At 42.8% G+C, this 25163-nt stretch overlaps 1 protein-coding gene across 6 annotated transcripts in view; it reads left to right on the top strand.

Annotated features, from left to right (window-relative positions):
* The first annotated feature begins 6777 nt into the window (after window positions 1-6777).
* Window positions 6778-25163, top strand: part of Mon2 (MON2 homolog, regulator of endosome-to-Golgi trafficking) — a 76717-nt gene continuing 58331 nt past the window's right edge. For 2 of the 6 annotated variants that reach the window (XM_036170230.1, XM_036170227.1), the window contains exons 1-2: window positions 6778-7441; window positions 15668-15731. In XM_036170230.1, the coding sequence (XP_036026123.1) occupies window positions 7331-7441; window positions 15668-15731 (175 nt within the window). In that variant the 5' untranslated portion in view covers window positions 6778-7330. Of the gene's footprint in view, window positions 7442-15667; window positions 15732-18582; window positions 18739-18770; window positions 18819-25163 lie in introns of those variants that run through there. The other 4 variants (XM_036170228.1, XM_036170229.1, XM_036170231.1 and 1 more) reach the window with 3 other exon arrangements.

The raw sequence follows: 25163 nt of genomic DNA, 5'->3' as shown, positions 1-25163 counted from the left end.
TGGATACGAAACCTTTCCTATTGCATCTCCTTATCCCTTCCAATGATTGCCTTTTGTGAATCACCCAGTCGCATGTACAAAGAAGCCAGCCACGCCTTTTCTAGAAACTGTTTTTGCAAAGTGACTGCCTCAAACTTGACCCTTGCTTAAATTCTGACTTTTGTCACTACTTTTGGATTTTGTAATTAAACAGTGTCTGGAGGAAGGGGGCCTCTGAAATTTTCCTTTGTTGCCTTGATATTTCTTACAGATGCACTCTAATGGGAGACAGACCTCCATTTCAGAGACAAAACTATTCGCTCTCTCTTGGATCAATAGTATGTCCTTTTTTTTTTTTTTTCTGGTTTTTTGAGACAGGATTTCTCTGTGTAGCTTTGGAGCTTGTCCTGGAACTTGCTCTGTAGACCAGGCTGGCCTTGAACTCACAGAGATCCACCTGGCTCTGCCTCCCAAGTGCTGGGATTAAAGGCCTGCGCCGCCGCCCCTGCCACCACCGCCGCCACCCAGCAGCAGTATGCCCTTTAAGGCCTATGTTTTTGTGTATGCATGTTCCTGAATTGAAAATAATAAGAGTTCCCTCTCTTTGGTCATGGGGCCAAATAATTCCTGAGAATAATATTTGTTCTCTGCAATTATTCCTGCTATGACAGTAACAAGAATCCACAGCGTCCACGGAGCAATTTCCTTCAGAGGTGGTGCTCTTGGTTTCCACTTTGAGCCCAGTAACACCTAACGCTGAAGGAGGTGAGTTCCGATTCCATGGATTCCCATTTCATGAGAGGCTAATTGTTGTGAATATGCCACTGTGCCATGGATTCCCATTTCATGAGAGGCTAATTGTTGTGAATATGCCACTGTGCCATTAGGAACTGTCATTGTTAAGAAGTGCAGCACGGTCTGTGTGCTCAGAGCTCTGGGACCTGGAGGGAGCTGTCCACCTGAACAAAGGGAACCACCCAAAACCAGGATGAGGTCATATAGGCAGGGAGTGCCCAGGAAGAAGGAAGTCGGCAATGTGGAGTCTGGTGATACACAGACACAGACACAGACACACACACACACACACACACACACACACGGATACACACACACACGAATACACACACACACACACACACACACACACGGATACACACACACACACATGGATACACACACACACACAAACACACGGATACACACACACACACACACACACACACACACACACACGGATACACACACACACATGCATGCACGCACGCAAGACACTAAAGTCTAGTTCAGAATTGGAAACTCAAAATTACATAGAGAGAGGGATGTGGAAAGATGCCTCAATGGGCAAAAATGCTTCCTGAGCAAGACTGAGGACCTGAGTTTGAATCCAAGCATCTACTTTTAAAAAGCCAGGCACGGCTGCTGTGCCTGTAACCCCAGGTTACAGGGAGAGGGAGACAAGAAGATTCCAGGAGCCGGTTGGCCAGACAGCCTAGCCAAAACGACAAGTTTCAGGTTCAGTGAGAGGTCCTGACTCAGGGAATTAGGTGGAGAGAGAGACAGAGCAGGTCACCAAACATCCACCCACATGCTCATGGGGCCACATATTTACCCACACACGTGTACACACACGCACGCACCATGCACACAACTCCCACACACAAACACGTTATATTTTTTGTCAAAACATATTTAGCACCCTAGGGTTTTGCTTTCTTTCTTTTTTTTTCTTCTTTCTCCTTTTTGTGTTGTTTTTTGAGACACGTCTCATTATGTAGCCTTGGCTGTCCTGAAGTTCACTACGTAGACAGGCTGGCCTCAAACTCATAGACATCTACCTCTCTCTGCTGCGTGGCTGCTGCAATGTGAAAGGTGTGTGCCAGCCTGCCCAGTTAAATAATCTTCCTTTCTTTTAATTGCTCTTTTAGATCTAAAACTGACAACAGGACAATGCCTAAGTATGGGCAATCAGACACTTATTCCCGAGAACTCACTTTTAGGTGACATCTTACCTAGCTGGGGCCACTTTCAGACAGGCAGTATTAGGAAGAGAAAGCTGGCTGGAGAGATGGCTCAGTAGTGAAGAGCACTTGCTGCTCTTGCAAAGAACCTGCATTCACTTTCCAGCACCCACATGGTGGCACACAGCCATCCACAACTCCAGTTCCAGGGGATCTGATGCTCTCTTCTGACATGATGCACATATGTACATGCAGGGAAAACACTCATATAGATAAAATACAGTAAGTAAACCTTTAAATATTAAAAAAATATATAGAAAAAGCTAATTTTTCCTGAAATGTAGCTTGGCACCAACAGAGACTAGAAGATGAGCAAAACTTGCCTTGAATGGATTTCAAATTATTAGAGTACAATTCTGAGGTTATATTTGTCTTTGGCAAAAGAGAAGGCAGATGATCAGGATTTTTATGTTCAGATGTTCACGTCATTACATGGAAAACCCACATTGCAAGGAGTTTTCAAGACTTGCTATTCCCAGGAGTCTGTAGCCCCAAATCTCTACACATTTGTTTTTTTTCTTTCTTTTTTTTTAATTTATTTTTCATCCTGGCATGATCAGACTCCAGACAATTGGGAATTGAACCGGTTCCTCTGGAACATCAGTCAGTACTCTGAACCACTGAGCCATCTCTCTTCCTCAGTCTCTACACATTTGTAAGATGGGTTTTAGAGGAAATTTCTTTATTTACTATCCTTGACTTAAAAGAAGCTTTCTTTGCTATTCTGTGTCCTAATTCACAACACCTGTTTGCCTTTGAATGTACTGAATGCGACACTATAAAAAAAAAAAAAAAGACAATATGTTTGGGTAGTATAGCCAGAAAATTCAATGAAATTCCTCATGTGTTTGGAAACATATTAGCCAAAGAATTAGGTCCCTAACTCTAAAGAATGGGAGTTTACTTTGGTATATAGCTGACCTTATTCACAGTCTCATAAAATTAGAATTTGATAAAAGAACTATTCAAGTTTTGTTTCTGAAAGTTTCAGGACAATATGCATCTTCACAGAAAACTCAAATATCTCACAAAAGGTAAAATATTTAGGACGTACACTAATTCTAGTTAGCAGGCTCTAAGGTCTAGATCAGTGGTTCTCAGCTTTCCTAATGCTTCAACCCTGTGCTGACCCCCAACCATAAAATTATTTCGTTGCTACTTCATAACTGTAATTTTGCTATTATGAATTATAAATAATCAATATGTAGGACATCTGATATGTGACCCTTGTAATAGGGTCATCTGACACCCCAGGGGTCATGACCCACAGATTGAGACCCACTGGTGTAGATTAATGGACTTTGACCTCTGGAAGAAAGGAAGCCCTCTCAAATATAGGACCACGTGCTTGTTAAAAGACACCCCCCCCCCCCCCCCCCCCCCCCGCAAATCGATGCTCTATAAGCAAGCCCAATAAACTTGTTAGTTCCCCAGAGTGGGATCTACTTTGGTGGAATTGTGCCTTAGTTTGTGGTTGGGACCTTAAAGTAGGGTAGACATTGCTTATGTCTCCACCTGGGAAGGACTTTTAGCAACAGCATGACATGACAACTCTCAGAGATAGCTACGTATCTGTTGTTATTGTTTTATTTCCTGGTGCTAAGTTTAAGAACATATTTGAGTGAGGCTGTGTTACCACAGGGTAGTTGAGGACAAATGATTCATTCATGTCTAAATATCCTTAACCACCACATTCTGTGCTGCGTAACTGTGGTGGGATGAGCTAGCCTGCCTCGTTAAAGTGATGTCTGGAAGTTATGTACAGGACCAGTACAGTTCTGTGTATATAAGCCCGGTAATTGCTGAAGAAGATTCCAGAGTGTCTGACCTCATGTATTGCAGAAGGCCTGAATATTTGGACGGTTTAGAAGCTTGTACTTTCATCTCTCCACTGATACTATATTCTTGTGTTTATCTCGTAAATGTGCAAACTCAAGTAGTGTTTGTGGTGTAACACGTCTGTTCACCTGCGATGTCCATTGGTATTTGTCAACATGGGGTTTTATGGGTAATACAAGTAGGGTAGTGGTAATTGAGATTGTTGCTGTGAATACCATTACTGAGAGAATAGATTGAAGAGTGCAGAGAATGGAATTCTGGGAAACACCAGTATCTAAGATGTAGGTGAAAAAAAGAGCATCAATGATGTTCAAACCTGAAGAATTGAACAAATAGAAAATTAGGTTGGGTAACAATTGTGTTCTGTCCTGAGAGAGAGAGAGACAGAGACAGAGAGAGACAGAGAGACAGAGAGAGACAGAGAGAGATGTTTCAGAATGACAGTAGACAAGTTTCTCTGTTAAAGGTGAGTAATTCCTCATTGTGAAATAGATAAAAGTTCAGGGACTAGTTGCAGCTAGTGGTTGCTTGGGGAGGGGTGTCATTTTCTTCAGTGGTGTGCCTACAGGAAAGTAGCCTATGCTCTTACAAAGCAATCTTAAATTCAGACACACACACACACACACACACACACACACACACACACACACGTGCTATGAAAACTAGAGAGAACTTCTTGGGAAAACATTTCAGCAGAGGGAGAAAGAATGAGAGACTCCCTCAGGGTAATAGGGAAAGCAGTGACTAGACCTTCTAGAACTTACTATACACCTGTATGAAACTGTCAAAGAATAAATAATTAATATAAAATATCCATCAGGAAAAAAGGTGGGCTTCCTATTTTCAATGAGATGAGTGAACATTAAAAAAACCCACCTCACTGATAATTATGTTTGGAAGTCAATGGAAAACTTTATTGGAGCAATGACCACTGAAGTCTTCGTTTAGCCCTGGACAGGCAGAGGCAGATGGATGGATCTCTGTGAGTTTGAGGCCAGCCTCGTCAACATGGTGAGTTCCAGAATAGCCAGAGATATAGAGTGAGACTCTGTCTCAAAGAGGAAAAAATTGCAATTTGATTTCCTCAACTCTACAGAGATGTTAAAGATGAAAGAAAATTATTTTCAGTCAATTGTGCCAACGCTTTTCATAATAAAACCTCAAACCCTTGTGTTTGAATCTGTATTAGTGGTTCAGGTACTAGATCATTTCACAAAAGTCCCTGGCCCCTCAAGAGTCATGTGCCATGGATTTCATCTGAGTCCCTCTTTCTCTCCACACACTGAGACTTTGAAACACAAAGCTTATACTGTGAAGCAGCTAAACGTCTCCCAAGTTGTACAATGGACACAAAAGATGCAAACTAGTATCCTGGGAGTTCTCCACTTCTACCCCATCTGCCAGCACTCTCCTGCTGATGCAGAAACAAAGCTGTCACCTCAAAGAGAGTAAGACCTAGTTTGTTCTGAAGCCAGATATAAATGACCAAGACCAGGAACATAGATGTTTGCCCCAAATACCATGGTCCAACATAGAATTTTCATAAAGATTTATAGTAACAAAGCAAAGAAAGTAATAAATCACAATATTTAAAAAATGCATTAGTGCAGTGGTTCTCAGCCTTCCTGTCGCTGTGACCCTTTAACACAGTTCCTCAAGTTGTGGTGACCCCCCCAACCATAAAATTATTTTCATTGCCACTTCATAACTGTTATTCTGCTACTATTATGAATCATAATGTAAATATCTGTTTTCTGATGGTCTTAAGTGACCGCTATGAAGGGTCATTCACACACACACACACACACACACACGCGCCCCCCCCCCCCCCGCCCGCCCCCGCAAGGGGTTCCAATCCAGATGTTGAGAACCATTTCATTAGTGGCAAAGTGAGTTACAGCAAAACAGGGAAGCTTCTGTTACTGGCCTCAGATACTGTCTGATAGTGATCCCCTTTGGGTTGTTGGAAGTTAGGAACCTGGTGGCACATTCCAAAAAAGGTTTTGCTTGATAGTCAAGTCACAAGGATGTTCGGTCAAACACAGAGATGGCAACAAATGGCTGTTGAGGGTGGGGGGCAAAAGATAATCAAGATAATTTGGTTCCGGACCAGCAACATTCCAGTTCCTCACAACCAAAGAGTTCCAGTCAGTCAGTTTTATAATCCTTAACAAAGACACAGCTTCCTTCCCTTCCAATTTCAATCCACACAAACTGGCTTTGCTCACCAGAACAACAACCCGAAATTATGTTTGCTTCCTGCTTATTTTGCAACGGGGAAATGTCTTGGGAGAAAAAAAAAAAAAAAAAAAAAAAAAAGACAAACCTGGATCTTTTGAAAAAGCACACAGTAGCTTTTGCCTTATATTTATTTGGCACTATAATGTCCCAATTACTTATAGTGTACCAGGCATTATTCTAGGCGATGGAGACACACCAAGAAATAAGGGGAGAAACAAAACAAAATAAAACACATAAAAGAGAAGTCCAACTTGCTTGAAACTGTCGGCGAAGAAAAGCGTGTGTGTGTGTGTGTGTGTGTGTGTCTCGGATCTTGTCTTGTAACAGATTAGGAAGAAAAAAAAGGGACTACTCCGCAGTTAAATGAGCCAAAGGCGCTTTGTACAACTCCGCAGGTCTTCAGGGAAAGGTCGGAGCGAGATGTTGATTTGTGTTATAAGGCGGGGAGTGCCAAGGCGGCAGAAGTGAGGGAGGGACGAGACAAATTCATGCGAAACGAAGCAAATATTTATAAGCAGAAGAGAATGGAACACAAACACACGCAGAGAGACAGCCCCCCGCCCCGCCCCGCCCCGCCCCGAGGAGCATCCCCAGCTCTCTCCAGGTTACCACCAGCCAGGGAAGAGGAAGCACGACGCGCCTGCGCAGCTGTGCCGGCCACCTGCGTGGACGCCGGGGGCGGGGCCCTCGCTCGCCAGCTGGAGCTGGTCCAGGCTCCCTGGCTCGGCCCCGCCCCTCCGGCGGCTCGCCTCCGGATTGGCCCGGGCGGGGGCGGGGCCCCGGAGCCCGGAAGTGCGGCTGACGTGTCCGGGGGCCGCGCTCGGAATTGTGGGCGACTCGGCTAATGGCGTCGGCGAGTCTGGGCAGCCGGGGAGGGCATCGCTGAAGCTTCTGGCCAGCTCGGCCGGTGACGACGCCCGCCGTGGCCGGGCCCCGCGGCGGCGGGAGGGACCGGCACTCCTGGTGGGCTCCCGAGCCGGTGCCGGTGGAGCCTCGCGGGGCGGCACGGCGGCTCAGGCGGCGGTAGACGGATCTCGGCGAGCAGCCGTCGGTGGTGCGGGGCGGCGGAGGGGGGACTCTCGGGCACGCCTCGGGGGCGCAGCCCAGGCCCGGCCGTGCGCCCGCGGAGCCCCGGGCTCGGGCTGCTGCGGAAGGCTGAGGGGCCGCCGGCTCGCTGCCCGCCTCCCCGGGAGCTGACAGTGCCAGCTAGCTTGGTCGTGCGGTTCCCTGATCGCCCAGGACCTGGGGGGACCATGTCCGGCACCAACAGCCCCGAGGCTGTGAAGAAGCTGCTGGAGAACATGCAGAGCGACTTGCGGGCCTTGTCACTAGAATGCAAGAAGAAATTCCCACCTGTCAAGGAGGTATGCTTCAGACGACGTCAGGGGCAAAGGCAAAGGAGCACACCTATCAGACCCGTGTCCCCATTCCCCCGGCCCTACGCCTGATTTTCATTCCGCCAGCAGGTTTCAGTGGGTGATTGACCAATGAATGCTGTTTGTAAGTTTCCTTTGAGAGTTCTTAAGGGGATGCGATTTCCTCCTTTTCTCCTGTCATGTTTATTTCGGAATGAAGTTCCTGGAGTGAGCCGCTTTGGTTGAACTGAGTCAGGTGTACGGCTGCTAAAAATTAGAATCCGGCACTGTGGCGGAATGTGTACTCCACACGTACATGTCCATAGTGTGTGTTATCACTCACTGGGAAACATTTCCTTCTTGACTGTTATGCAGCTTAACTCTCAATCTCATAGCCTTAATAAACTAGAGCACATAATTTACCGCAAGTGGTCAAGGCCCACAGTAACTGTCTTAGGCCATCTACAAGCAATATTCTAGTGGGAAGCTTTGGTTTGGATTAAAAACAAATGCACCTGAATATAGCTTCTTGGGTCCTTGAGTTTCGTTTGTTTGTTTTTTTTCAGCTGTAGAAGAGAGTTAAAATCTGGTTTTATAAGATTATGGGAGGCCAGGTGTGGTGGCCAAACTCTTCTTCCCTGCACTCAGAGACAAGCGGATGACTTAGAGAGAGGACACCAGGACAGCCGGGGCTACATAAAGAGACCTTGTCCTAAAAAACCAAAATGATGATGATGAGGAGGATGGTGGAAAACCCTCAAAAGAGTATCAGTAAAAAAGCTCAACTTAAAATATGCTTATAATATTTTCCAAATGCTGAATTGAAAATTTTAATTTAATCACTATTTAATTCAGCCGTCCCTGACCTTTTTTTCCCTTTTAAGATTTTCGTTGAAATATTTTAAAAACTATGTCCTTTCACATTTTTGAAATAATGGAGTTTAGGGGGCTGGAGAGCTAGCTCAGCTGTTAAGAGCACTTGTTGCTCTTCCAGAGGTCCTGGGTTCGACTCTCAGCACTGACCTGGTGGCTCACAACCATCTGTAATTCCAATTTCAAGGGATCCAACCCCCTCTTCTGGCCTCTGAAGACACCAGGCATACACATGCTTGACAAACATACCATATAGGCAAATCACTCATATACATAAGACAATAATGAATTGTTCACATTTTAGATGGTCTTTTAATAAAAAACCTGGAGCCAGATATCAGGGTGAAAGCTGAAAGATCAGAGAAGCAGAGCAGCCAGTCAGTAGTTTTTACCTCTACGAAATCCTCAGCCTAAAGAGAGTGAGTTCCTGTTTTCCTCTCCCCTTATATACCTTTCTCTGCTCAGACATTCCTGGGATTAAAGGTGTGTGCTACCACTGCCTGGCTCTATTTCCAATGTGGCCTTGAACTCAGAGAGTTCCGGATGGATCTCTGCCTCCCAAGTGATAGGATTAAGGGTGTGTGCCACCACTGCCTGACTTGTAAGTCTAATCTAGTGGGGGGCTCTGTCCTCTGATCCTCAGACAAGTTTATTAGGGTACAAAATATATCACCACAATGAATAAATCTAAAAAAAAATTAAAAAGAAATAATGTAGCTCAATGATACTGTAAAAGTAGTTAATTTTTATTCCTAGTGAATGTTGTTGCTTAGCATACCTTCAGTTTAACATACTCTTTGCTATTAAAAATTACCAAGTGAGTTCATATTTTCCCACTTAAAACTATATTTATCCTTATTATAAAGTTTTGTAATTAGAACTTGACTGGTAAAGTTTATAATTTAGACTTCTAAGGAATCTTTAACTTTTCTGTGAGTGATTTGCAGAACCTGTCTTCAACAAATTCCAATTTCTTTAATGAGCTACTACCCAGAATAAAGACCAGATGTATCACTTTGAGGAAGATACTATGTTTTATTTCAGATAACCACTAATTTGCTTCGGTGTTTATTTTCTCTGTTGTTTCTATATCATCTTTCTGTTGAAAGTTATAGCAAGTAATTTTAAAGAATTAGGGTGTTTTACCAGGTATTATGGGTCACACCTGTAATTCCAGCACCCAGGAGGTTGGGCATGAGTTTGAGATCCTGTAGAAACATCTCTCCTGGACACACACACACACACACACACACCACACACATACACACATACACACACACACACACACACACACACACACACGCACGCACGGGAGGGGAAGAGGGAGAGAGGAAGAAAATTTTTATTGGAAAAAAATTTTCTTGTTTTGAAACATCAAATCCTAGTTTATTAAGAACTGTGACTTGCTGGGCGGTGGTGGTACACACCTTTAATCCCAGCACTTGGGAGGCAGAGGTAGGCGGATCTCAGTGAGTTTGAAGCCAGACTAGTTCACAGAATGAGTTCCAGGACAGGCTGCAGAGCTACTCAGAGAAACCCTGTCTCAAAAAAACAAACGAACAAAAAAAGAACTGTGGTTCCTCTGTGTTGTAGGCCTCTGGGTTACCTTAAGAATTTAGCTGCTATATACTGTGGTATTTTTATTTTTATTCTTAAAGTTCCAATATGTAACTTACATATTCTAGAACCCACTCCATTCCTAATCCCGCACTTTGATTACTTTTTATTTAATCGCCGGCCAGAGAGCCCCACAGTAACGGCTCCTAGCCTTTGCAGTGATGGCAAGAGTCATTCTTGTGACTGTTGCTAATAGTGATCTTGTCTCTGGTTCATGTTCCGTGAGGATGTGCTGAGTGAGGGTTCTTACTTGGTTAAGAGCACTGCTGCCCTCCAGAGGCCCCAGCTTGATTCCCAGCACCCATGATGACTCTGAGCTCTCTGTAACTCTAATTCAAGGAGACCGGGTGCCCTCTCTGGCCTTCACTGGCACCTCGCACACACGGGATGCACACACAGGCCTGCTGATAAGCACCTTTACTAGGGAGCCGTCTTCTCCTCTCTGTACTGGCACAGACTTGGTGAAGCATAAATGACAAACCAGGCTGTGTGCTTTCAAGCTTTGTGCTGTTCATCGGCACTCTGGCTAAGGCTTGTGTCTAAACCAGAGGTTGGTACCCTGGGGCATAGTTGTCCAGTGCAGTTTTTGTTCTGTGTCAGTTGGTGGCTGCTGAGACCTGGCAACAGAAGGCCTTTTATTGCCACGGGAGGGTCTTATGTGTGTGTGTTCTTTGGTTTGGATCTGAGGCTGAGGTTCTTGGCTCTCTGGGTGGATTTCGATTTCATTTTCAGGACCGTTCACAATGAAGAATGGCGGTTGGATAATGTAGCCATGCCTGGCTGTGAGCTGTTTTGGTCTAGTGTTTTTAGTGCACCGTTATTTCCCCCTTGGTAGGTGTTCTTTCTCTCCTAAGAATAATAGAGTAAATTCGTGCTTTATGTATTGAAATACATAAGACTAGAGACAAATACTTAAGTATTTGCATTATGCTGATTACTGAATGGCACTGTGCTTTGATGACATAGAAATAAAAGACACTGTCTATGGCTTAAAATCATCTTGAGTCCTTTTTCTCTCTCTTCTGTGGGATAGCTTATTGTCTACCAAGCCCGAAGTAGATGGTGCTGATAGGTAAAGTCCAGAGCAATTACTAGTCTCGTAAGTGCAAAACATGGCAAAGCAAACAGAAATAGAAACTGCCTTTGATTTCATGAAGTTAACTGGATTAAATAAAATATAACCTTTACAACATACCACGTTAAATGTTTTATAGCTCAGCACACCAGACTCTAGCATTTAGAAGGCCGAGGCAGGAGAATCTCAAGTTCAACACCAGGCTGAGCTACATCACAAGATTCCATCTCAGAAGAAACAGGAGCTGGGTGTAGAGTGACCACAGCACTTGGGAGGCCGAGGCAGGCAGCTCTGAGTTTGAGGCCAGCCTGGGCTACATACCAAGACACTGTCTCAAAGGAAAAAGAAGAGAATAAAATAAATCAGTACTTCATTTTACACATGAGGAGGTTCAGAGGGGCTCAGCGAGATAGCAAAGCTGTGTACCCATCTCTAAATCCTCTCTCCTCCTAACAGCAGCCTACAAATGCCACTGTTCCCGTTACCTGTCCGTGTCATTACTTACTGCTGCTGACCGTCCCTTCCCCTGACGCTTTCTCATTTTGATTTTGTAGCACACTGTTCCTGTGTCTCCTCTCTCAGGAGTCCTGTTCTTTATATGTGAGTGTATCCTGGTTCGTCTTCAGACCTTGCTTCATTCTGTGTACTGCCTGCTCCTCTTGCTATTGGCCTTAGCATGATGCCAGCGGCTCTATCTGTGTCGTGCATCCTGGTATCGTTGTGAGCGTACATCTGTGTTTGCACCGGCCCGTGTGGCACCTTTACTGGAAGATCTTCCGCACAGTGCAGATGCAAAGAACTTCTTGTCACGGAACTGTGCTCTGCTACAACCAGCCCTTGCTCCCCAGCCCTTTGACTTGTTACTGGTGGTTCTCACTGTTACTTCTACTCCTGTCTGCCTGTCTTTTCTCTCTTGCTGCTTTTGGTAGTTTCTGGTTTTTTGTTTTTGTTTTGTTTTGTTTTTGTTTTTCTTCTCTGTTTTCTCATGTACTATATCCCTACACCAGGTTTTAATTTTATGTCTGACTTTTGATGCACATCAATGACGTAAGCAAATAAATTAGCACACTTAGCACTCACTCAGAAACTCTTGGGTGCTACCATGTGATGATTAAATTTCTTGGGATGGCATTTCATACCTCCTTATCTTCCTAACTCTCCTCTCTGGCTTCCTCATCCTTACCCACTCCGTTTAGGCAGTGATCATGTGATCATGTGGCGTCTTCAGAGGTGCCCTTGCTTCACCTTTCATTCTGAGGTTACTGTTCTAGTGTGGAATTGACCCCCCTACACCCCCCAGTCAGAATTCTATCAGGTAGTAATCCTACCTGAAATCCTTCCCAACCCGTTTATCATTTAAGTGAACTAAATTCACAGGTAATTTTCTGATTTCATTCCTCATCTGTTCCTTCATTCATGAGATAATTTTAAACACTTAACTGTGTGCCAAACGGGAGCTGGGTGTTGGGTAAAAGTTCCTCCCAGTCTGGAAGGCTTCTCTGTCTAGTGCTTTCCTCTGCTTTTTTTTTCTTTTTTTTTAACTTAAGCTTATTGTGTAAGTTATTGCCTATAACTCTCTTACATTTTATCTTCTATTATAGTTTTGAGGTTTTTTTCCCCCCTTTTATAAGTAAATCCTAAAGGATCTCTGTTTCATCTTATCTATCTTTCTAGCCAGTGCTAACTAGATCCTTTATTGAAGTTTAAAATTTCAGGAAAAGGACGGGAAAGAGAAAGGCATATCACATGGATATTTTTAGCCATCTACATATCCCCTGCTTTCTAGTCTTCCATTTACGTAATAAAGTTTTATTTCTTGGAAACCATGGGTTTGGAATAAAATGTCATACGTGGTTTTTGAAACCATACTTGTAGACTAGTTGAATGTTATGGAAGAATATTTTATTGGTTTCAATGTAGTAATTCTTTTATAAGCATATTGTCCTTTAGGGGATATTCTATATCTTTTCAATACTCCCAAGTGTGTATTTGACTTTGCGTCTTAGCATTTACCTGACATGGAAAAAGTTTCCAGGGCATCCCCATACTTCCTTTGTGTCTCATGAATACTTATATTATTATCTAAGGTGGCAGTAAGTTAAATTTCACATTTTTTAACTTTATTTCAGTGTTGTGGTCTATGAATAATTAATTTGGGATTTTGAAATTTTGGTTCTAATTTTAGATTGTTTTTCTCACGAGTTGCAGAAGATATGTTTATTAAAAGCAGAAGCATGAGTTTTTATGATAGGAAGCAGCATGTAAAGAAAGCCACCTGTTTATTTTTTAAACAGTCATGTATTCCAGACGGCCTGGAACTCCTGATCCTCCTGCTTCCATCACCCACCTGGTGGGACTGTAGACATGTGCCACCATGCCTGATTTATAAACCTTAAAAAAACTCATTAGTAGTAGTTGTAGTAATTGGCATGTTCATCCCTTCTGTAGCATACATTGTATCCTTTCTTCATTGGTAGTTGACATTCTCCACACAGAACCTTCTGGATTTAGATGAACTAATTAATTCCTATCTACTGAGTGCTTTGGTTTGCTTAATCTAGTTTGAATAATCTCTGATAAGTAAAAAATACCACTGGTAGTGGGTAGCACCACCAATGCAATAAGCCAATCAAGATTAAAGTCTAAAGTCTGGATTTTAATCTGAGCAAAGTGTTCCAGGGTGATCTCAGGGGAAGAGGAGAACCACCAGGTTACTTCCACATAGGGAGCCTTAAATACCCTGGGGCAGGGGGCGGGGTCAGGCTGCTTGGCTGTCTTTCTTTGGGTGGGACCTGGAATGGGAGGAGCTGAACATCTGGGCGGAGCTTGGAATGGGGCTCCAGCCGGAAACTCCCAACATCACCCACTTTGGGGCTGGAGAAAGGGCTCAGTGGTTAAGAGTTCTCGTTGCCCTTGCACTGAGGTTTGGTTCCCTGCGTCTACATGGTGGTTTACAACCACTGGTGACTCCAGTTCCAGGGTTTCCAACATTTCCAGCATCAGGTTTCTTCTGACCTCTGTAGGTAAACATGCCGGCAAAACACTTATACACATTTAAAAAGAAATTCCACCCCTCTCCCCAATGCGGCCCAATTCACATAATGCTAATGCATACTCCTAGTTAGAAAGGGGGTGGGGCTTCTATGTCAGAATCTACTGAAAGAGCCTCTGCTCTCTGTAGATAGAGTCATAGGATTTCTGAGGTGTTGAGTAGCTGCAGTTATTTTGTTGCTAAGATTGGAGACGCTTGAGAATGAATCCATCACACAACAGGCAGGAAAGTGACAGAAATAAACTAGATCTGGTGACCTTGTGAATCTGGGGGTCAGTGAGCCGGTAAATCCCCTCCTATTTCCCACTTTTTAAGTGAGTTTGAATTTCTATACTATGCTAACTTTTCATTTAGAAACCTTTATTATGTAGCTACTTATTTTAAAGGCAGTGTGGTAAGCATTAGTAGTATAAGGGCTTTTACTAGACTAAAGACACAGGTATAGTCACATTCCCGGTTGTATCCCCTGGAACTGGGGCTCCAGATGGTTTTGTTGAACCCAGGTCCTCTGCAAGAATAGCCACTGCTCGTCACTGCTCACCCATTTCTCCAGTCCTGTTTGTTGTTGTTGTTTTGTTTGGAGCTAGTGTCTGCCGTGTAGCCGACCCTGGCTCAGAACTGGCTGCAGTCCAGCCTCTTAGTGAGTGTAGGTTAGTGAGTAGTGGCTAGCCGCCACACCCAGCCACACCCAGAGGGAGATGGAGACCTGCCTCTGGAGACCCCATTTTCTCCAGGAACCTCTAGATTAGGTAGGCTATGCTAGGGTTAATGGGGCATGGCGTAAGACTACAGCAGTTGGGGTCAGGGGACCTTGATAGTTGTGTTTTGCAAATAAACATTTTTAGTAAAAATTTCTAGCAATACATGTTGTCAATGAGGGTAAAATTTCAAGTACTTTGCTGGATAATAATTTAGTTGTAAAAACTGGAGAATGATGAAGTAGGTCTAATATTAATACCTAAAATAGCAAATAGTCTTTTTTGTTGATTCCTTGCATTTAGGGATGATTTTTTTTCTTGTTCCCTTTTGTGTGTGTGTGTGTGTGTGTGTGTGTGTGTGTGTGTGTGAGATGTTCATGTACGCTCATGACCTGAGTTTAGATCGGAGCACCCACATTAGGTGTCTCACAAGCACTTGGAACTCCAGCTCCAAGTGACCCAGTGCTTCCCTCTGGCCTCTGTGATTCCCCAGAAACACACACACATAAATAAAAGAAAATAAATCTTTAAAATATAGAAAGGAAAAAGTAGGACTGGCCCCTATTAGTTCAAGATGGTACTTGGTCTTGGGGCTTTGGGGTTTGAGGTGGAGAGGGGAGGTGCGTGCAAGGAGGGGAAGAAGAGTCTTGTTCTTCTCGTTGATTTTTGTTGGTTTTATTGTCTGAATATGGAATTCCATACATTGCTCCAGGTGTTCCAGGTCTGCCTCAAGGCAGAGCCGGGTATCAAGTAAAGTGCAGTTTGTTATGTTTTATGCATGTCCCAAACTGGACTCTAATGTTTTAAGAATAAAGATGATAGTGGCTATTTGTGCTTTTCTTTTTTTTTTTTTTTTAATTTTCGCACCATAATTCATGTTTGTAAGAAGTTTTATTTTCTAATTATTTTTGTTCCTACAGGCTGCTGAATCTGGAATAATAAAAGTTAAAACAATAGCTGCAAGAAACACCGAAATTTTGGCAGGTAATTTTTTGCATATAAATTCAATAATTAGTGAAAATTTTACTATTAGTTAAAGTAGCCCTTAAAAGGAAGCCATCGGTTTTTTGTAGCATCATCTTTCTGTGCCTTAATGTGTTATTAATGATATAGGACATGTGACTGTTCCTAAATTGTGAACGGGTTATATTTCCCAGAGGTGAATACTATGGCACACACCTTTAATCCACCAGCACTGGGAGGCAGAGGCGGGTGGATCTCTGTGAGTTCAAGGCTAGCCTGGTCTACAGAGAGAATTCCAGAACAGCAGGGCTACACAGAGAAACCTTAGTCAAAAAAACTTAAAAAATTAAAAAAACTTTTTTAATTAAATAAAAGCTCCTTAAAATGAGAAGTCTAATACAAGCTACCAGTTCCTTAGAGTAAAGAATTTTCTATTTAAGAGATTTATTTGTTTATTATGTGTAGTGTTCTGTCTGTGTGTATGCCTGCATAACGGAAGAGGGCATCAGATCCCATGTTAGATGGTTGTGAGCCACCATGTGGTTGCTGGGAGTTGAACTCAGGACCCTGGAAGAGCAGTCGGTGCTCTCAATCCCTGTGAAGAATTTTCTTACTCCAATTTTCTTTCCCCACCGTACTCCTCAGCTGACACACTTTACCCATAAAAAGTACTCACTTACTATTTCTGTGCTGAATTGATTGACGGGTTGGTTCTGAACACATCTTCCAAACTGTTTCTGAGGTAGAATGGAGACAGTTAATAAAGTAGTGCTGTGTACAGAAGTAGTGACATACACTCTGAGTCCTGGGACCGTCCTCGGGAGATAGAAAAGCAAGAACGTGGAGGGTTGGCCTGTTTCGTGTCTCCGGTCTTTATTGGACTTGGTTTTCAGGAAGGACTTTTGAGCTTCTCTGTGTCATGGCTTCCCTTCTCCCTTCTGCTCTTTCCTCTGTGGTCCCTTCTGTCCTTGCCACAGTAACGATGATGGGGGAGGTGGACTGAAAGTCTCCTAGGGGAGTGTCATTGTCTTACTTGGTGTCTTACTCGGCAGAGAAGGATGCAGAGGTCAAGGTCTTGCTGAGCATCGGATCGGATCTGAATCGGGGAGTTTGCAGAGTGCCAGGGTTTCCACACTGGCTGCCACTCTCCGTGCTCTATATTCCACCACTGCTCGCTTCCCGGGGCCCACTGTCTTCCAGCTCCCTCAGTGCCTTGCCTCTCAGCTAGAATACCAGAAAGGCAGTCTTGGTCACACAGTTTAAATATTATACTCTGTAACATAAACTTGAAATTTAAACATTAAGAATCCCTACTTTAGCTGGGTGGTGGTGATGGTGCATGCCTTTAGTCCCAGAAATCCCAGCATTCGGGAGGCAGAGGCAGGCAAATCTTGTGAGTTCAATGCCAGCCTGGTCTACGGAGCGAGATCCAGGACAAGCACCAAAACTACACAGAGAAACTCTGTCTCAAAACAAACAAACAAACAAACAAACAAACAAACAAAAAACCCAAAAACAAACAGAAAAGAATTCCTAATTTAGAGATGTCATCCCATTACCAAATGAAATAAATAAAGACCTTGGACAAGAGTAGATCACCGTTGGGCTTCTCAGCTTGACTAGAAACTTGTCATTAGGGTTAGTTTTCCTAAATTGTATCTTTCTCCCATAGTTTCTCCCTTGTTATTTAACAGTTTATTAAAATCTCCAAGTAGTTTGTGACACTTTTCACAGCAGGGAATATGCTGTCCGGGTGTGTGGAGGAGGGTAGCAGTGTGGAGGGTAAAGTGTATTTGTATGTGTTTGGGACTGGAAGAGTGGGCAAGTAGGTTTGGGGAGGTGCATGTTGGGTGGGCTGACGACTTATTCTCTGTGAAGAAGTGCATGTTTAAAGGTAATTTATGACCTGGAGACTTAGTACAGTTGAATCAAAGTATCATTGTAAAATATTTACCTTTGCTACTATCATTGCTTATAACAAATCCTTAATAATTCTCCAACAGTAGTTTGCATTGGTCTTATAACTGATAGAAGAACTTCAGAGAATCACTATGTATTCTACTATTCTATACAGAGTGAAGTATCTCATGAATTAAGCTTAATGAAAAATAAGACATCTTAGAGTCATCGAGATGGCTAAGAGGATTGAGGTGCTTGTCCCAAGCCTGAGGAATTTGGTTCCATTCTTAAGACTCACATGGTGAAAGGAAAGAACCAACTATTTCGAGTTATTGTCTTCCTTCCATATGTGTGCTGTGGCAAGCACACACCCCTACACACCCCTACACACACCCCTACACACACACACACATACACACACACTTACTTATAAATAAATGCAATGCAATTTTTAAAGAATAAGACATTTTAATATGTAGCTAGATTCTTGATTACCTTGTAAAACATGTAGCCATATTCGCATCACAGATCTTTACACTTTAATCTCCATATTCTCCAAGGCCAGCTATTTAAGGAGATATATTAGCATTTAAACTTCACCTAAGCATTTTTAAACCAGTTGATGCCTACAGATATAGACAGATATCATTTTGAAATCAAAGGTTCTTATAGCTGGTCAGTATAGATATACTTTCTAAATTATCTAGTTAGTTCAGAATACAGTTAATACTGAAAGAATTTTTTTATTTTAATTCCCTGAGAAGTTTTATTTCTTTATAAAGCATGAGATTATGGGATACTAATTTTGTCCTGCAACAAATGCCAATGATTCCAAACAATTGAGGACAGGCCAATGAGCCAGAATGTTGAGTTCTTTCTATGTTTCTTTATGTCTAGAAACCATGAAGAGTTGTGGTGAAGGTAGACTTCGGATCATCAAAGCTACTAATGATGCTCAGCACCATTTCTAGTCAGCTGTAGTTGCTTAGCTTCAGGGGAAGGTGACTTGCATTTCAGGATTAGCCTTTGCCTTATCTCCTGCTCCTTTCTCAGCATCCTCTTTAATGTTTACTTCTCTTTGTCTTCACTGCTGTCATGCATGCTGACATGAGTGGAAATGCTATGCCAGGTAATGTCAGCACTGATCACACGTGGAGGTCTTTATCTGCTCCTTCCTTAGAGCCTCGAGGACAAGAGAACACCGGAAAGGTTTGCAGTTATAGCCAAATGCGTCATCTTACCCTTGACTGCTGTGTGACAAATTATTTATTCTCCTAGATTACAAGCTACTAGAAACCGAGAAGGCATGTGTAACCTACAATTACATATTCTGTTTTTAGTGTGTAATTTTAGCAGGAAATCTATGAAGCTGTAATATCTTTAAAAGGTATATATTTAACTCTTAACCCAAACCCTAATGGTTACATCTATCATGGCTGCTTTCAACTACTGTCAGTATACATGTAAAAACTTAATCATTATCTGTGATTTGTGTTCATTTCTCATATCTTCTCCTATTTACATAGCCTTAATCACTAAACAGTCTATAAGTAGAAACGAGTAAATATACTTCAGAATTTTTTCTGACATAAAGAGCAATTTGTTTGTTTTAGTATAGTTTTATCAATATATGCATTTGTGATGTCTTAAAAGTTTATTTTATGTGTATGAATGTTTTACCTGCATGTATGTATATGTACCATGTGCATACCTGATGCCCAAGAAGGCTAGAAAAGGCATTGGATCCCCTGGGACTGTAGTCAGAAGCACTTGGGAGCCACCATCTGGGGAACAGAGCCAGAGTCTTAGCTGCTGAGCCATCTCTTGAGCTGTACTGGTCTCCCATCTGTAGACTGGATCGTGCAGCAGCATAGTCTTAATAAGTCAATCATTGCAGAGGCCTCCCAGCAGGAAGAAGATGGCTGCTGTCTCTCCGTGGTCTCCACTCACGGCGTCATTCATCCGTTCACTCTCCTCTTCTTCTCTTGTTTCCCTCTGCCAGTAACTTCCCTTCTAAGATGACGTCTTTCCAAAACTAGAGCCAGCATCTTGTTCCTTCTTAGACTGTATTGTTTATCACATTACATGGGAATACTAAATCCTTCCTTAATGTAGGCTTTGAATTGCATCATGTAATGTAAGTGAGTCTCTTAAAATTGCCTCTAGTGTGGTGATTTGTTTTTGTTCATTTGTTTGTTTGTTTGTTTGGTTTTTTTGTTTTGTTTTGTTTTTTCAGACAGGTTTTCTCCCTGTAGTCCTCACTGTTCTGGAACTCACTCTGTAGACTAGGCTGTCTTCAAACTCAGAGATCTGCCTGCCTCTGTCTTCCAAGTGCTGGAGTTAAAGGAGTGTACCACCACTGCCTGACTTCTTCCTTGTTTTTCTCACATTTTAATTTTATGTTACAATTATTTTAAGTTCATAAATTTTGTCATCTTTAGTTTATAAAAACTAAATAACAACAAATATAGGGATATCCCTACACACACAGGTTTCTTCTTTCTTTTTTGGACCTAGTATCTTGCTATGGATGAATCTATTACAGTCTGGTACTGTAATACTGTACACCAAATGCCAAAATGAAAATATACAAGGGTTGTTAACAGCAGCTTAGGGGAAGCACCTAAGCAAGTTTGGAAATCTAAAGCTGGGTCTGAAAGCCTAGGGAGGTGTTAGCCAGACAAATGTAGTGTTGGATGGCTTAACAAAAACATGAGGCCTAAACCAGCCTGATGTTACTTGGGTATGCACAGGCAGCATTGGCTGATCATAAAGTCTGAAAAAGGACTTTCTCTGGTCTCATTGCCTTCAGACTTCTGGTGAAGTCCCCCATTGTCAAAAAAGGTTCATGGGGCACTAGTCAAACGGCTGTGTCACAGTTAGATGTAGCTGGAAGAAAGGCAGAACTGTTGGTAGTAAGGTGTGGAGAAGATTTAGGGGCCAGATCTTGATGCCTAACACTGGCTTTAAGAGCAACAGGAAAACAAAGCACGTGCTGTTTAGTGGATTCCAGAAGTGCAAAGTCTGACGTGCAGCAAATGTTACTGTATTGAGATTGCTCACAGCATTTCCTCCAAGAACTACAAGATTATTGTGAAAGGAGTAGCCCTGCTGGCCTCACAGCCACCACCTATCCCTAGCAAAGAAAATGAAGATGTCTCATGCACACTCCATCTGTGCTTAAGTGCTGGGGGTCTCTGCGACCATCATGGCCAGCAGAGGAAGGATCAGTGGGAAGCAAAAAGGTAGTTTGGTCCAGTACAGCTAAGTAGCTGGTATGGGTTCAAACTTCGGGAGTTTGATCCTCAGTAGTTTATTTTAGGTGTGTTTAAGCACAACACAATTTGGTGAAAACTTTGCTAGTGATAATTAGCTCAATCCAGTGTGCACCATAAAACTTAAGATGTGACTACAGCAAACTCATTCTATGAAGCTAACACTACCCTGATACAACACTGGCTAAGAACTGCACATAAGGATCAGTGAAAATACTCTTGTCCACTTTCTCTGGTGAACATAGAAGCCAATGTTCTCAGTGAAATACAAACTAAATAAACAAAGACGAGAAGGAACGCATTTCAGCATAATGAAGGTGATCTGTGACAACCTTGGCGCCAACACTGTGCCAACCGGGGGAGATGAGCGCAGTTCCTCTCAAGCTGGGAGCCAGGCTGGGATGCCCACTCTTCCTTTCCACTTCTGTTCCATCAGTGTAGTTCTCAAAAGCTAGAGCAAGAAGCCAGGGAAAAGAACTAGAAGGGGATATAAACAGAAAAGAAAGAAGTCAAAATGGCCCTATTTGCAGATGACCTTATGCTAAAATGAGATCCCAAGTATTCCACCAGAAAACTCTCAGATCTGGTAGGAAACTTCAAAGTAATAGTGGGGGAGTGGAGGAAGCTTTGAGGGGATGTGTAGAGGTCAGAGGAGTTAGGAAGGTTGACCAGTGTGTGGTAAAAGCGGCAATGGTGATTCTTCTCCCAGATCACCACAGTGGAACTGCTTACATACCAAGACTGCAAGAGTCTGACTAACCAACCACACCCTGTGCCGTTCGTAATAAACACGCAGAGGTTCCTGGTTGCTACATACTTGGTGATGCTCCGGCAGAGTGAGCATGGCCCGTCTGCTCCCAACTTGTCTGTCTGTCCTTCCTTCCCTACAAATTCCCGTTCAGATACTGATGTCTTGCTGTTTGTTTGTTTGTTTTTGTTTGTGAGACCTCACTAAGTTAACTAAGCTCATCTGTGTGACCATGGATTTGGAACTCGGTGTGCAATAGAAGATATAATTGCCGTCCCTCTTCCAGAATCCGTCAGTAGCCAGTACTTCTACATGGAGGGGTAGGGGCACGTGACCCCTCCCTAATCCACACTTGACTTTTGACAGGCCCAATTTTTTTTTTTTCCCTCCAGTTTTTCATGACAGGGTTTCTCTGTGTAGTTTTGCGCCTGTCCTGGAACTCGCTCTGTAGACCAGGCTGGCCTCGAACTCACAGAGATCCTCCTGCCTCTGCCTCCCCGAGTGCTGGGATTAAAGGCGTGCACCACTACCACCACCACCCGGCAACAGGCCCAGTCTTGTGTGGGCTATTGCAGGTGCCACAGAGTCTGTGTAGCCTTGCCTGCGCTGGCCGTGCCATGCCCAGAAGACGGCATTTAACAGCCCCTCTCCCTATATTCCTCTCACTTCCTTCCTCCCCATCTTCTACAATGATCCCTGAGCCTTAGCAACAGTATTGTAAGTGACCTGTTAGGACTGTGCACTCAACAGTCACGTGTTCTCAGCATCTTGAACAGTCATGTCTCTGTGTTCACTGTCATTTGTTACATAGAGCGGCTGAGAGTGAGTAGCATTTGTCAATAGTTATAAATAGTTGGAAGATGGCTTAGCATCATGACAGATGAGCTCATCAGCAGTAGCTACGTTCACTGCTAGGTCCTAAGTGGATAATAAAATGTGGTACAGAATGCACAATGAAATTTTGTTCGGCTGTAAAGAAAAATGAAACTATAAAATTTACAGGTAAATTAATAGAGAGGGCCAAGACAGAGTACAGAGAATGAGTGACTGTGACATCCATCCCTAAATGGCACTTATGTATTACACCCTCTTCCCACTGCACTCAGGAGACATTGTAGAAGAGGAAGAAGTACTGTGAGAACCAGGGGTTGCCGAAGACTGTTGTGAAAATGTCCTCTGGAAACAACAGGGCCATTGCGCCCATGAGCTCGCTCTCCGTGGCTGTGGTTGTCAGCATAAGATAGATGTTCGTAGGAACAAGCCAGTCAGAAACCTCACATGGCTGCAGGAGGGACTCAGGAAGCCCCGCCCTAACTGAAGGGCTTAGGCAGTTGAAGCCGGCATACAAGCTCAGTGTTTTTCAGGGAAGTACTTACTCTCTGTTAGGTTGCCCATGCTCCAGTGGGTGCTCTTACACCCAGGACATAAAGACAGCAATGATTTGAACCAGTGGTCTGTGAAAAAGGTATGAAGTTGGGAGGGGAACAGGAAAGGGGGGAATTTAGGAGGGGTTGGAAAGAGTGGAGGGTTGATATTATCAAAACAAAAACAAAACAAAATGTTGTATACATGTATGAAATTCTCAAAGTCTTAATTTAAAATGAAAGCGTATAAAACTAAAATTTATTTGTCAGGATACATAGCTATTGTAAAAAATACAAACTGTTACATCATGGATAAATGTCAAAAATACTAAGTAAAACAGGAATAAAAAACTAATCACATTGCAAGTAATTGGATGGAAACTAGAAAAATTGTGTTGCATGAGGTAACCCAGGCTCAGAAAGACAATGCCACATGTTCTGTCTCTCATGGATCCTAGCTTCAGATCTTTAGATTTGTGTGTTTAACCATAAAGCATTGGTTCTCAACCTTCCTAATGCTTTGTCCCTTTAATCCGGTTCCTCTTGTTGTGGTGACCCCAACCGTAGAAGTATTTCTTTGCTGCTTCATGACTGTTATTTTTTGCTGTTAGGAATTGTAATGTAAACATCTGTGTTTTCTGGTGGCTTTAGGCGACTCTGTGGAAGGGCCTCTCAACCCATAGATTGACAGTCGCTGGTGTAAGGAAACTGAAAAGGGTTCATTTGGGTGGAGGTTGCCTCAAGGGAGGGAGGAGAGCTGAGCATAGATGATATGAAAACAGATGAGGAGTTTGGGGAGCAGAGTGCAAAGGAACATGGGGAGAAAAGAGATCAGGGTGGAGCAAAACTAAGGATACATGAAAAACCCATATGGAAACCTACCGCTGGTAAGGCGGTTTGAAAATAGCAGTTGGGAGAGTCGGAGGGAGATATCCTGAATGTCTAGGTAATGTCACTTCTACAGCCCCCAGTGCCAGGCGTGAGGACCTCCTTATGAATTGTTTGCCAGGAGTCCACAGAACAATACAAGCTCTTGTCACTGTCCGTTTGCCGCCAGAGCTAGGTGATAACCGATGGTGAAAACACTGCACACTTTGGTTGTGATATGTAAGGAAATGGAGCTGAGCTTCTCTTCTCTTGTGGCCAGCTATCACAGTGCTGGAAGGTGCAGCACAGGCCGCTGGAGCAGGAAAGTCATCAGTGCTCTCCTCCTAGCTGAGACTCCTACAGTCCATAATGCCAGCCTTCCAGGCAGGACGTGCCTAACTCTGCTATAGTGGCACAGCTGTTAAGGGTGAAATCAACTCTTCTCTGGTTGAATTTGAGACTTGCTCCATAAGAGGGAATTCATACCTGCTACTGCCAACACCACAAGAAAGAAATAGTGGCTGAGGTGGTTTTTCACTTTCAGTGGTGATTATCAATGTCTTTTTTTCTGAGTTCTTTTGAAAAAAATACTTATGACTCAGATATACATGTAGTTTATTAGTGAGTTTTGTTTCCTTGAAAACAGTTATCAGACTCCTAAGTTTAATGTTCTCTACTTAGAATTCCATGTTACTTATTAAGTTTCTCTGAATGTGACAAACTTGTTTTATTTGTCTTTTTTTACTTTAAGCAAGTTTTTAATTTCATGTAATAAATTTAATTGGTTAATTAAATTTAATTATATGAATTCTATATCTTTGTTGCTACTTTAAAACTTCTAGAGTTGGTAGAAGTTAAGATTTGGAATAAAAGTTTGTGTATTCAAGTAGTTAATTTAAAGCTCTCTTTCCATAATAAGAATAATGCTATCGTTGTTAAAAAATGTGTTTATTTCTTAAAGAAATTAGAGCTACATTCATAGCATATACAAATAATCTAGAGTGCTAGTGAACTGTGGAAGACATAATGTATATAGGATTTAATAATTCTTGCTGCTCTATAATACGAATTCTTATTATTTCCCTCCTGTACAACATGAAGAAATGGTAATTTCTGATCTTGTGAGAATCCATGTCCTCAAAGAGTATCTTGCAGGTGGGAAGCCCCCCACAATTCCATGGTAGAAAAAACCTGGGAAGCCTTTGGTGAGGTGGAGACTGTACTGTCTGAAGTACTTGAATTCTTGTTATTTGTTTCTATTTGAGTGTTTATTTTACATTAAAAGAATCATCATAAATTG

This window comes from Onychomys torridus, chromosome 20 (assembly GCF_903995425.1).
Source record: "Onychomys torridus chromosome 20, mOncTor1.1, whole genome shotgun sequence".
Lineage (NCBI taxonomy): Eukaryota > Metazoa > Chordata > Mammalia > Rodentia > Cricetidae > Onychomys > Onychomys torridus.
This window is presented reverse-complemented; position numbering and strand designations above follow the sequence as displayed.